Here is a 13,945-nt window from a genome sequence, read left to right as displayed (position 1 = left end):
ATGGACAGAGACAGGCAGGCAGGCAGGCAGACATAAAGAGGGAAGGCAAGAAGGAAAGAAGGAAGAGAAATAAAGAAGGAAGAAAGGAAAAACCGTGGGATAGGAATAAGCGAGTAGCAGATTTCAGGTTGCACGGTGCATTATGGGTAAGCTCTTTTTTTATGGCAACCAAACCACATTCAAAGATTGTGGAAAGCAATGGAGAGAACTATAATTCTCTTCGAGACACCAACTGCCAAATGACATTGTCTGTCCTCTGCAGGGACACTGTCTCTGTCTGTAGCTAGGACACTAAAGTTAAGTTTAGTAAGTGCTTAAAGCACTGATTTGGCTTTGGATCATCCTTCACTGATTTCTTCAGTGAGGGGTGAAGGGGCTGGAAGCAAGGTCTAGGTCGACGACCAAAGCACCTTTGTACAGGTTGACAGTCTCGAGATGCCCCAGACCATGAGGATATGTGCTGACAGCACGTACCATCAGACCATGATAAAATGCTTTTGTATGGCACATCCTACTGCAATGATAAAAGAGGAATATATCATCTGAGTTTTTTAAACAATATGATGTATTTCTGTAAACCGCTCCCTTTGTAATGTGTTACTCCCAACAAAACCCAATTACGCTGAATAAACTGTTGTTTCGACCTCATTAACATGAGTGAAGTGCTATGACGGCGTATGATGTTGGTAATTTAGACACGGAGCGTTCATCTACTATATTTTTCAACTTTTCTCTGTTATTCCTGGACAAATTTTAATTATTTAAATAGTGACAGTGAGCAAAATAAAATTTCTGTCAGGCTGATTCTATGCTCTGTCTCTCTGCTCTCTTCCTCTGTCGGCTATTACCTACAGGGCAGCCACCCTGAGCCGGAGAGCCTCCTCGGTTATGTGTGCAAAAAACTTGCAGTTTTAGACATGCCTGTTTGACTACAGGCATGTTTGGATGACATCAAATCCTTTAAATTTTCTGCTTTTATATTCTGACAAGATAGAAGTTGTAATCTTTGGACCAGAGTCCTTAAAAAATAGACTGAAACTTCGCTTAATCTGGATGGCATTAAAGTGGCCTCTGGTAATAAGGTAAAAAATCTTGCCGTTATTTTTGACCAAAACAGGTAATTTAAATCCCATATTAAACAGGTTTCCAGGGTTTCCTTTTTTAACCTCGGGAATATTGCCAAAATTACAAATAGTCTGTTCAGGAGTGATGCTGAAAAACTAGTCTATGCATTTGTTGTTTCAAGGCTGGACTATTGTAAATCTTTACTATCAGGAAGTCCACACAATGCAGTTCAAAGCCTTCAGCTGATCCAAAATACTGCAGCAAGAGATCTGATAAAAATCAACAAGAGGGATCATATTTCTCCAGTTTTAGCTTCCTTTCATTGGCAACCAATTTTTTTTATGGTTTGGTTGCCATAAAAAAAGAGCTTACCCATAATGCACCGTGCAAATCAAGAATATAATTTAAAATTCTCCTTCTGATATAAAGCCCTCAATAATCAAGCTCCATCATATATCAGAGCTCTGATTACCCCGTATGTTCCTAACAGAGCATTTCGCTCTCAGACTGCAGGTCTGCTGGTGGTTCCTAGAGTCTCTAAAAGTAGAATGGGAGGCAGATCCTTTAGTTTTTAGGCTCCTCTCCTGTGGAACCAACTCCCAGTTTGGGACTTTCAAGACTAGGCTTAAAATGTTCCTCTTTGACAAAGCTTAGAGTGGCGTATATTACCCTGATCTATCTCTGTAGTTATGCAGCTATAGGCTTAGGCTGATGGAGGCAGGGTTTCCTGTAGGATTTATTTTTCTAGGATTTTTGTTTATACATTTGTGAACCAGGCTGCAAGACAGCTTTAGCCATGACAAAAAAGTTATTAAAAATAGTGATTGAATGTCTTTGGAACATTTATGAAATGATTTCTGAATTATAATACATAAATGAATCCACATTACACAAAACAAACTGTACCGAAAAGACAGGCACACAAGGTGAAGAAGTAATTAAAGCTGTGTGTGAATCAAATTCAGGGAAGTATTTTAGTGCAACAGTTTTAGAGACAAAACGTGAAGAGGCGGCAGCAGCAGCAGCAGCAGCAGCAGCAGCTTGTGTGGCTGTGAGACAGTGGGAACTGTTGAGAAATATATCTTAGGCAGTAAGGTATGTCTCCCCCTGTTGCTGGGTAGGATAACACATGAAGGTTTATTGCCGGAGGGGGTGGGTCAGAAAGAGAGTTCCTTAGTTCGAAACAGATTCCCCCTCCTCCTAAAAAAACATGGGAGGGTCTCACCCCTAAAAAGATGTGTTCAGACTTGTGAAAGTTAGACAGAATTCTGCATCACCATGAAGGCACCATATAATGAAGACTACAAATGGTAATGTAATACACTGTCTCCATATTTAATTTCTAATAAATTAAATATGCATATTACAATGTTTTACCTCTGATCAATGTTTTCTCATTTATTGTCAAATCTTTAACCGGGGTAAAAATGGGCCTACAGTAGTGAAGCAGGATTAGGCCAGTACAACAATATGGTTAGCCGTGACCGGTATTTGACAGTAAGTGGAGGAACCTTTTAAATTTGGGCGTGAAGGAGTAGTCACTTACAGCAAAACAGGGTCGACACGAAAAAAAGTAGGGAGATTTTGATTCTCCTATTGGCTAAAGATTAGATGTAGGCTAAATCATGTGTTGCTGTAAAGGAGAAGCTCTCTTCTCAAAATATCAGAGGCTGAACAGTACAACTAGGATGAAAATGGAATTTATGTTGAAACCGAGAAAAGATTGAATGGGATTTATGTGTATGTCTATGTCAAAAAACGTAAGATAAGATAGAAACAATAAGATACAGAAAACATACAGTCAAGAAACATAAATGGTGAGACTGTAGGAAAATATAAATAATAGACAATAAAAAATATAAAATACAAAGAATAAAAATAGTTCCAAGGTTTAGACACCTTAACTCCAGACTGACAAACTGGTGATCTTAGGGCTGAGATGGAGCGCTATCTCTGGAATTTGGGACTTCCAAAAGAAGCGTAGCGATAGGAAACAGTAAGTGAAGAAAAGAGATTAATTAAAGGGTCCCCAGAGAAACAATTTGGGTTGTTTCTTAGCTTCCAAAAACTGGGTTTTTCAGAAGCACGACGGTCAGACCAAGGGGGTATTAAAATAAATGAGAAGGTTCCGTCGAACGGACAGGGCAAAGAGGTCCTTCTGTGATGCGCAAGCTGTCTGTCTTAAATGTTATATTCGTTTTGTCTTGTCCAACATTTTGTCTCGGTAGAATAGGATCCATGCTGTGAGATAGAGCGTAAGAGAGACTGGTTGGGCCTGCAGCTCTGCAAAGTGTGGGTGTCTCTGTGTGGGTTTCTGCTCGGGTGTGTGTGTGTCTTCATGATAGTGTGAATTTCCCCACGTGCGTGGGCCTCAAAATAAGAGAAGTGACTTTGGAGCAGATTACATTTGGTTAAGTAAAAGTGTTCATTATTGAGCAAGAATCTGGCTAAGATATGGGTAAGAGATAAGGAGACTTTGGAAATCATTGGAAAAAAGGTCCATGCTTTAATGATGTTTGTTGAAGTGCAGGAGAAGTTTGAACGGAGAAAAGTGATTTGAGGTGCTACCAGCAGCTGATGGGTGAGTTACATTGGAGAGAGCACGGCCACCTGGATCTTGGTGAGTTTTGGATAAAATCTTTATTTTAAACTGTAGCCTAAAAGTTAGAAAGAGGTTAGTGTCAGGACTCAGCCGGCAGGGCCGGGCAGCTCGCCCCACAGGTGTTCTGGGTTGACTGTTGGGCGGAGCACGCACACCTGCGGGCAGTTGAGCAGCACCGGGCCCCTCTATGAGAACTGCGCGCGAACAGCAGGAGTATGCCAGAGTGTTACCGTTGTGGTATGACTAATCGGCCACGGCTTTTCGCCTTCTTACATGTTCTGCAGACTAAGACTGTCCTTTGTGACTCTCAAGTTCACTCCTTAAGCTTAGACGTCTACTCTCGTGCTCCAGCGAGTCCTCTCGTGCTCCTGTGATCCCTCTCGTGCTCCAGTGACTCACCCTCATGACAGATCCCTCTCGCGCTCCACTGGTTCCCTCTGAGTCGGCTCCCTCTTTCCCGGACCCAAGGTACCCGCCCCCCCCCCCCCCCCCCCCACCGACGACCTTCTGGTTCCTCCCGCTGTTCTGATCCTTGGATTCCCCGGTGCTGCTCGGACTCGCTCGTGCCCCAGCTCCCCACGGACACCCGTCTCCTCCAACGTAAGTAAGGGCTGAGACCACACTGCCCCCTCCCCGGTGACTGTGGGGGGTTTCTCTTCTAGTGTTCCTTAGTTTTTAATCGTTCTCCCAGTCTGTTTACCCACGATTATGCTAAGATCTGTTTTATTTTGTGGCTTCTAACAGGAAAAGCCCTTAGATGGGCGGAGACCCGTTTTCCTGACTGCCAACAGTTCGGCTGCTCTTTTAGTGATTTTCTAACCGAGTTCAAAATGGTTTTCGCGGCCGAATCAGACGAAGTGCAGAGTTCCCAGCGGTTGTTGGCACTCGGCAGCGGGGCAGACGAGTGGCTGATTTCGCCATTGAGTTCCATACTGTGGCTGCGGGTTTGGAGCAGCGCGCGCTGAAATCCGTGTTTTTCCAGGCGTTAGACGAGTCCCTCAAGGACGAGCTGGCGCGTCTAGAGGAGCCAACCACTCTTAATGAATACATAACCCTCGCTGTCTGCCTAGATAACCGGCTTCGGGCTCGGGGCAGAAACCGGCTAGATAGACCTCTCTTTAACCGGCCACTTCTGCCTGAGCGAAACTCCTCTAGACCCACCGTGACTCCTCCATCACCCCCGGAGCCCATGCAGTTGGGCCGGGTTCGGCTCACAACCTCTGAGAGGCAACAGCGAATGAGTTCACGATTATGCATTTATTGTGCTTCTCCCGCCCACTTTATTAAAGATTGTCTGGACCGGCCAAAAGATTAGGTTCGTCGGTTGTAGAGGGGGAACTGGCGGACCAATCTCAGTTGTCTTTTTCTACCCCCCCCCACGCCTCTGTTTAAAGGCAGTGATCATCTCGGTGCGAGAGGCATTTAAGTTTTCCGCCTTTAAATCCCATATTAAAGATTCGGGGTGGATTTTAATTTAATCATCAGTTCCTTCGTTCTCCGTGCTCATCTCGAGACGGTTCCCCTAGAAACGCCCCTTCAGGTTTCTGCCCTGAAAGGAGGTGTTCTTCCGAGAATAACCCATCGAACTAAGCCTTTAGAACTTGTGATTTCCGGTAATCACAGAGAACAAGTCTCCTTCCTAGGTTTCCCTGTAAAGCATGCCCCACTAGTTTTAGGTTTCCCGTGGTTGCAACTGCATAACCCACTGATTAATTGGGCTGACCAGTGGGTCGACACCTGGTCACCTAAGTGCCATGCTGACTGCCTGCAGTCAGCTGCTCCCGCCTGTCAGGTGCACACACTGCCCCAACCTCAGGTAGATCCCGAGACCTTAAAACTGGTTCCTACGCCCTATCATGACTTAAAGCAGGTCTTCAGCAAGGCTCGGGTGTGTTCGCTCCCACCGCATTGTCCGTACGACTGCGCTATTGATCTCTTGCCTGGTGCCCCGTTGCCGATCAGCCGCATCTATAACATCTCCTAATCTGAACGTCAGGCCCTCGAAAAATATATCAAAGAGTCGTTAGACGCTGGGTTAATCCGTCCATCATCCTCCCCACTCGGTGCCGGGTTCTTCTTCGTCTCCAAGAAAGACAGCTCCCTTCGCCCCTGCATCGATTACCGTGGCCTAAACGCTATAACTGTTAAGAATAAATATCCACTCCCACTCCTCTCCTCCGCCTTAGAGCCGGTTCAATCTGACACCGTCTTCACTAAGTTAGATCTGCGTAACGCTTACCACTTAGTGCGGGTCTGCCGGGGAGATGAGTGGAAGATGGCCTTCAAGACTCCCCTGGGACATTCTGAATATCAGGTCATGCTCTTCGGCCTGTGTAACGCCCCCGCAGTGTTTCAAGCCCTGGTAAACGACGTTCACGGTGACTTCCTAAACATCTTCGTCTTTGTATACTTGGACAATATCCTCGTTTACTCCCGCAACCAAGCAGAACATGAACACCACGTCCACCAAGTGCTCCAACGTCTTCTTGAGAACCGGTTATTTGTAAAAGCGTAGAAATGTGAATTTCACAAACCCTCAGTCTCTTTCCTCTGCCTCATCCTGGAAGGGGGGCGGGTCCGGTCTGACCCCAAGAAGATAAGAGCTGTCCTCGAGTAGCCTGTACCCAATTCCAGGAAAGAATTACAATGTTTCCTTGGGTTCGCCAATTTCTACAGGCGTTTCATCAGAGGGTACAGCCAGGTCACCACCCCTCTTCATGACCTCACCTCTGTAAAGATTCCCTTTTCGTGGAACCCTCAGGCTGACTCAGCGTTCACCACCTTAAAGAAGCGGTTTTCTCAAGCACCCATCCTAATCCATCCTGACCCAAAGAAGCAGTTCACGGTGGAGATTGACACTTCTGACACCAGGGTGGGTGCAGTCCTCTCCCAGAGCTCAGACCAGGACCAAAGGTTACACCCATGCGCCTTCTTCTCCCGACGTCTCTCCCCGGCAGAACGAAATTACGACGTCGGAGACAGAGAGCTGTTGGCAATTAAACTCGCCCTGGAGGAGTGGGGTCACTGGCTCGAGGGGTCCGACCAGCCTGTCCTGATCTGGACAGACCATAGAAACCTGGCCTACCTACAGACGGCGAAGAGGCTGAACCCCCGCTGGTCCCTTTTCTTTTCCCGTTTTAATTTGACCATTTCCTATCACCATGGTTCCAAGAACCAGAAGCCAGACGCCCTGTCCCGCCTTTACTCAACCCCCGACTTAGAGAAGGAACCAGCACCGATTCTCCCGCCGTCCTGTGTGATCGGAGCCCTCTGTTGGACGATCCAGGACCTAATCTCCGGAGGCCTTCAGATCAAGCCAGACCCTGGAACCGGACCTCCAAACCGTACCTATGTGCCTTCTTCAGCCCGTCCTCATGTCCTCCAGTGGGCCCACTCTACAAGATTCTCTGCACACCCTGGCAACCTCCCGGACCCAGACTTTCCTCTCCCGTTTGTCCCCTTCCTTTGGTTATCAGCCCCTGTTACTCCCCGAGGACAATATACCCATCGCCGTCCCCTCTGTCAACGACCACATCACCCGCTGCAGACACCATTCAACCCAGACCATCCAAGCCCTCAAACACACAGCACAACAAAACCACCGATTCGCTGACCAGAGGCGAGTCCCAGCCCCCACCTACCACCCCGGTCAGCTAGTCTGGCTGTTCACCAGTTACATCCCCTCCAGATCCACCTCCCGGAAGTTGTCCCCACGTTTCACCGGCCCCTATAAGATCATCTCCATTGTTAGTCCCACCACTGTCCGCATCCGATCACACTCCTGAGTCCATCCCATGTTCCACGTTTCTCAGATCAAGCCCGTCATCACTAGTCCCGCTGTTCTGATCCTTGGATTCCCCGGTGCTGCTCGGACTCGCTCGTGCCCCAGCTCCCCACGGACACCCGTCTCCTCCAACGTAAGTAAGGGCTGAGACCACACTGCCCCCTCCCCGGTCAGGTTCCCAGCGCTTCGTGGTAAGCTTACGTTCTTTAATGATTTCCTCCGGCTCTCTCCCGTGGACTAACCATTTGTTCTTCTCCTTAGTGTGTTCCGGTTCCCTGGTCCCATTACTCGTGTGTCCCGACATCTACTGAGGCAGATTAGCCCTTGTCCTCCCTGATCCTGTTTGAGAATAAAACCAGTCAAATCTTATCTGTCTTACCGAGTGTATTCTGCATGTGGGCCAAACATCTAAAAGCAAACATGACATTTAGAAGTTTGGAAAAGTTGTTGGCAATTTGGGAGAACATTGAACATTTGTTTGAGGCATTAAAACATTGGGAACAAACAAAAAAGAGGAAGATACCTTTTGTAAGAGCATAATTTTCATTAGTGTCATCTATTGCAAAATAGCGTATTTAAAATGCCCAAATGAGCTTTTATGCTTTTATAAAAAAAATATAATTTGCAAATAAATAGTGATTAAAATGTTTTTATTGTTTGAAAGCTCTAGTTATTATACATGTATATGAATATGATACACCAGACTTAAATCTAGCAGGAGAGCAGGAAATACCACACTATGAGCTTCTACTCATTGCAGTTCTGGGAAAACACGAGTGAGCAAAACTAAAAGTTAAAAGTTAAGGTTAAAGCGTAAGCTTAATTGTGTTGACAAAAGGAAATTGCTGCTGATTTGATATATTTTGTTAACCCTGCATTTAGTCTTGTGCCAGTTTTGAAGCTATCCTTAAATGAAGCAGCTAATATTGAGGAATCTATGACAAATGTTAATGGCTTGCATAATTTTATTATAGATACTGATATTGCAGAGCGGCAGAAATTAGTAGAAACGGAAAATATTACGGGACAATCACAGAACAATCCCCAAAGTATTCCTTATATGTAACCACATTCTCATAGTCCCACAAAATGTAGATGCCCTTGTTACAAAGTAACTTAGGGGCCGAGGAATCTTTTCTTTGTTCAGCTGGTGATATGCAATTTCTGGTGAATAAACTTTTCAACATGACGTTTGTTCATGCTGGTGATCGATCGTGGCTGGCTGAATTTGAATAATTCTAAACAAAAGCACAAAACTGATTTTAGAGCCATTTTAGGATGTTACTTTAGTATTTCTTTATAATTTATTTCTTGGTAGATGTAAGTACACAGCATTTTCTTTTATACACTTCACCAGAGCTTCCTAAGTTTGACTGGGATTCACAACATCTACCGGAAAAAATCAGTAGGATGGATCAAACACACAGGTGTGGATCCTAAAACACATCAGTCCAATTTGGGTGAATTATTTAGAGAAATAATGTTAACAAGCATGTCCTCTTCAGTATCTCAGCTGATGAACTTAAATCCTGATACACTCGCTGGGACAATATTTGATACACCATTTGCCTGTGGCTCAAAAGGAGGGGAGAAAGACAACGATTGTGTTTGTTAATTACTAAAAGATACTACACTTACAGTTATTGGAAACAACACAGAGAGGGAGTAACAGTAAGCAGCAGATTGCACCAAGCAATGTCTAATTTAATTCAAGGAGGGGGAGTGCGAAGTCTAAACTCCAATCTCCTTTCTTTTTTTTCTTTTTTGTCCCAGTGTCCTGTCTAACAATGTGGCAATAGGAATTGATATCTCAATGCCAGATAGAGCTCGACAGATATTGCTTTCACAAGTGGAGCGAACAGCTTTTGCCATAGTGCTCCGCTTGATTTATGCATTTAAATAGCTTTATTGTGATTCCTGCAGGGAGAATTTCAAATTATATGGACACTACAATGGGAGAGTAAAGGAAGTACAATAAGAGAAAAAAAAGAAAGAGAAGAGGTGAAAGAAAGAAGAGATAAAAGGGAGAGAATGATAAAACGTTCTCTGTCTGCTCCATCACCTGGAAAGAGAGATCCAAAAAGAACAGCACAACCAACAGACATAAAGCAACAGATACAATCGAATAACACCAATCTCAGGCAGAAAGGAGATTGGAGAAACTCCAATCTCCTTCCTGCCTGATCTGCCAAAAATGTCAATCTGGGCCCATGTCAGGAACCACACATACTGGTAACAAAAATCTATAAGGTATAACACAGATAGTTATTTCTAGACATATACTGCTGAACAAATTTAATGGGATGGGATCTGGATAGCCTGTGTTCTCATATTTTCTTTTTCTCTCAATCTTTAAGCTCCTAAACCAGGGGTTGGCAAGCCGCAGCTCCGGAGCCACATGCGGCTCTTTGATGCATCGGATGCGGCTCAGCTGTTGAAAACAATTATGTCGCGGAGCTGTGTACCTCATGCAGGCAGTCGTCAATGCTGGCTGACGAACACTCCTCACCAGTTGGTGGCAGTAATGCGCACTGAAAAGATAAACTTAAGAAGAAGAAATAATGCTTGCTGAGTGGCTGCAGAGTGAAATAAACACAGTGAGCGCAGAGAAGGCGGCATTTTCAGATGTTGTTTTTTTGTAGTAAATTCTACAAATGACAGGGGGACCACAGTGACACGGGACCTAAAATAACATGGAGATTGATGAGGGTGAAGAGAGCTAAACAGCAGGGTAAGAGTCGTTTCTATATCTGACGTTTGTTCATTTTCAAAGTGAGGAAAAGCGAACAGCGCTTGGCTCGAGGCTGTGAGCGGAGTCCTGCGCAGCTGAAGTCGAGCTTCAGGTGCCGCCTGAACGTCTGATAGCTCGTCTAATGTAGCTGTTAGCTGGTTAATGACAGGAGCTCGTTTACGTGCGTAACTTTCCTGGATGTGATTAAAATGTGTTCGGATTAAAAGAAAAGTATTCTGAAAGTACCGTTTATATGGGATGAAAATCAAAAAAATCCAACCATGACGTGCGTTTACTCGCACCAAGCTTTATTCAAAATAACAACTCTGACATTAGCAAGAGTTGATGATTTCCATAAAACAACAGTAGAAGTTTTGTACTTTGTACGAAAAAAAACCCAAAAAGGCAAAGATGCGTTATTATCGGCTTACACCTACCGGATGAAGGTGCTTACTTTAATTGGGTCTAGTATGCTTAAGATTCAGATAGGTTTAGTAGCTTATTAGTTTATACTTGGGTTATCTTACTTTTAAGGGGTAAATTTGAACTTAATTTATTTCAGAAGGCACCAACAGAGGGGAAGTGGATTAGAACATATCTTCTTATTATTTACATTTTGTTTAAGGGTTTCAAGACATAAACCTAGTCTAGCCTAGTTTTTGGTTTGATCTGTAGGATCAAAACAGAGGAAATTGTTGAGAAAAATATCTTAGGCAGTAAGGTATGTCTCTCCCTGTTGCTGGGTAGGATAACACAAGAAGGATTATTGCCAGAGGGGGTTGGTCAGAAAGAGAGTTCCTTTGTTCGAAACAGATACTCCCTCCTCCTAAAAAACATGGGAGGGTCTCACCCTTAAAAAGATGTGTTCAGACTTGTGAAAGTTAGACAGAATTCTGCATCACCATGAAGGCACCATATAATGAACACTACGAATGGTAATGTAATACTCTGTCTCCATATTTAATTTCTAATAAATTAAATAAGCATATTACAATGTTTTACCTCTGATCAATGTTTTCTCATTTATTGTCAAATCTTAAACCGGGGTAAAAATGGGCCTTCAGTAGCAAAGCAGGATTAGGCCAGTACAACATAATTAACAGAACTCTTGTAGTAGCTGCTATCACTGCTGCCTCATTGACTCCAGAATGAGTGGTGCTTTCAGTAAAGCCCACATTAAAAAAAAAGTCACAAGAATTGTTGCTTGTCGCTTTTTGAAGAAAGTCGCTTGAGGGGTCTGAAGAGACAGCAAAGATAGCAACAAAGACGCTAAATGGGCAACACTTAACTGTCATCACTAGTTTTCCTTCCCTCCTGAGTAGCCACTAGCAGCTTTGCAGCCAGACAGGAAGGATCACGCAGTGTTTTTTTTTTTTTTTTTTTTTTTTCAAAATAAGGTAAATTTTAATATTTCATATCTGTAGTAAATTGCAGGAGACCCTTGATTCCACCAGGAGAAGGTTTTAATTTCAAACACCAACACCGTACAGCTCCACAACAGGCTCTTTTTCTACAGCCGCTCATTCTTCTTCTACGGTCAATGATTATCTCAAACGGTAACATCGCTTCCTAGTGGTCATGTATGTATTACCCTACATTTTCACAGTTACTACATCCCTCCCCTCTTAAGCGTTTACTAACAACTTTTAACTGTTCAACAACTATCCACCAACTAGCTTACTCTTCATTTAGCTAACTGAAAATCTTTAAGGTAACTAGGCAACCTTATTTGCCTTTTTGATTGTCTCTTAACTGGAGTTACACTTTGTTCAGTTCCTTGTTCAGTCTCTGGGTTTTTCACAGCTTCCACAGCTTTGGGCTCCTCCAACTTCTCTTCAGCCAGAACCACCTCCTCAGCTTGCAGCCATCCTTCACTTTTTTCTTCAGACCCACTAGACTGAACAGGGTCAACCAGTTGGTTGCTGCTGCATTGTCCTGGTTTCTGGTAGTGTGTGTGAATCTGATCCACATGCCTCCTCACTATTCTTCCATCACCAAGCATCACTTTGTATGACACCGGTCCAGTCACCGACTCAATGATTCCTGGGATCCACTTTGGGCCAAAACTGAAGTTCTGGGTCAACACTGAGTCTCCTGGTTTGAACCAGCGTCCCTTTGCTCTTTTATTGTGATCTTTTTTCTGTCTTTCTTGGTTTCCTCTCACTCTTTTGCTTAGATCTGGATAAATGGAATCTAAGGTACAACGTAGTTTCCTCCCGAGAAGTAACTCTGCTGGAGATAAACCAGTTGTAGTGTGAGGAGTCACCCTGTAGCTAAATAACACTCTGGCTACTTTAGTTGTCAGGGTGCCTTCTGGACATTTCTTCATCATTCTCTTGAATGTTTGTACACCTCTCTCTGCTAACCCATTACTTGCTGCATGATAAGGAGCAGAGGTTACATGGCGAATGCCATTTTTTATCAGGAAGTCCTTGAATTCTGTGCTTGTAAAACACGTGCCATTATCTGATACCAACAACTCAGGCAGACCATGGTTACTAAAACTGGTACGCAGGCACTCAATTGTGGTGGCTGAAGTAGCAGAGCTTACTGGATACACATCCATCCACTTTGAATATGCATCAACCAACACAAAGAACATTTTCTCCATAAACGGTCCTGCATAATCCACATGTATGCGGCTCCACGGTTTATCAGGCCAATCCCATGGATGCAATGGAGCTGGTGCAGGAATATTGCGGTGCTCTTGGCATGTAGTACAGCACTTTACAGTATCCTCCACCTCTTTGTCCAACCTGGGCCACCATACATAACTCCTAGCCAATGCCTTCATCCTGGACACTCCCGGGTGGCACTGATGAAGCTGCCTCATAACCTGTTCTTGACCTGGTTTCGGCACAATCACCCTCGAGCCCCATAACACACACTCGTTCTGTATACTGAGTTCATGCTTCCTTACTTCGTAGGGGGTAAACTCCTCCCCTTTCAGCTTTGACGTCCATCCCTTTCGCACCATCTCCCGCACCCTCGAGAGCACCGGGTCTCTGTCTGTCCATTCTTTCACTTGATCAGCTGTCACCAATGTTATGTCAGCGCTCTCCAGCATGAGTACTGTCTCTTCCCGTCTCTCCACTTCCGCTTTTTCTGGTAAAGGAAGGCGGCTCAGGACATCAGCATTGCAGTGATTTTTTCCTTCCTTATACACTATGGTGTATTCGTAGGCTCTCAGTGTCACCGCCCACCTTTGGATTCTGGGGGAGGCCATCTGTGGTACAGCTCGCATCTCACTGAAAAGCGACAACAAAGGTTTGTGATCTGTTACTATAGTGAATTTACGTCCATAAATGTACTTGTGGAAACACTTTATTCCAAACATCACAGCTAATCCTTCCTTATCCAGCTGGGAATAGTTCTTTTCTTCTGCATTCAATGTTCGTGAGGTGAATCCTATTGGCCTTTCAGTTCCATCTGGCATCTGATGTGACAGCACCGCACCTACTCCATAAGGTGAGGCATCACATGACAGCACAATGTCTTTCTCTGGGTCGTAATGCACCAGTACTTTTGCAGATTGCATTATTTCTTTTGATTTTTCAAAAGCAACTTGCTGTGCTTCTCCCCACTGCCACTTCTTATCTTTTTGTAACAGTTTATGCACTGGAGCAAGAATTGTTGACAGGTTGGGCAGGAACTTGTTGTAATAGTTTAACAGTCCTAAATATGCCTTCAACTCTGTCACATTTGAAGGTGTAGGTGCCTCCCGGATTGCTTGCACTTTCTCATGGACTGGGTGTAATCCGGT

General features: G+C 44.4%; 1 protein-coding gene across 11 annotated transcripts in view; it reads right to left on the bottom strand.

Annotated features, from left to right (window-relative positions):
* eps15l1a (epidermal growth factor receptor pathway substrate 15-like 1a) overlaps nucleotides 1–13,945 on the bottom strand; it is a 137,587-nt gene that overhangs the window by 84,293 nt on the left and 39,349 nt on the right. Inside the window, exon 4 of one of the 11 annotated variants that reach the window (XM_036129924.1) lies at nucleotides 9,917–9,995. The exons of the other annotated variants lie outside the window; for them this stretch is intronic. Coding sequence (XP_035985817.1) covers nucleotides 9,917–9,995 — 79 coding nt within the window. The remainder of the gene's footprint in view (nucleotides 1–9,916; nucleotides 9,996–13,945) is intronic. 11 annotated transcript variants of the gene reach the window in all.

This window comes from Fundulus heteroclitus, unplaced genomic scaffold, assembly GCF_011125445.2.
Source record: "Fundulus heteroclitus isolate FHET01 unplaced genomic scaffold, MU-UCD_Fhet_4.1 scaffold_251, whole genome shotgun sequence".
Lineage (NCBI taxonomy): Eukaryota > Metazoa > Chordata > Actinopteri > Cyprinodontiformes > Fundulidae > Fundulus > Fundulus heteroclitus.
Note: the sequence above shows the minus strand (reverse complement) of the source record. Positions and strands in the feature narration are given on the sequence as shown.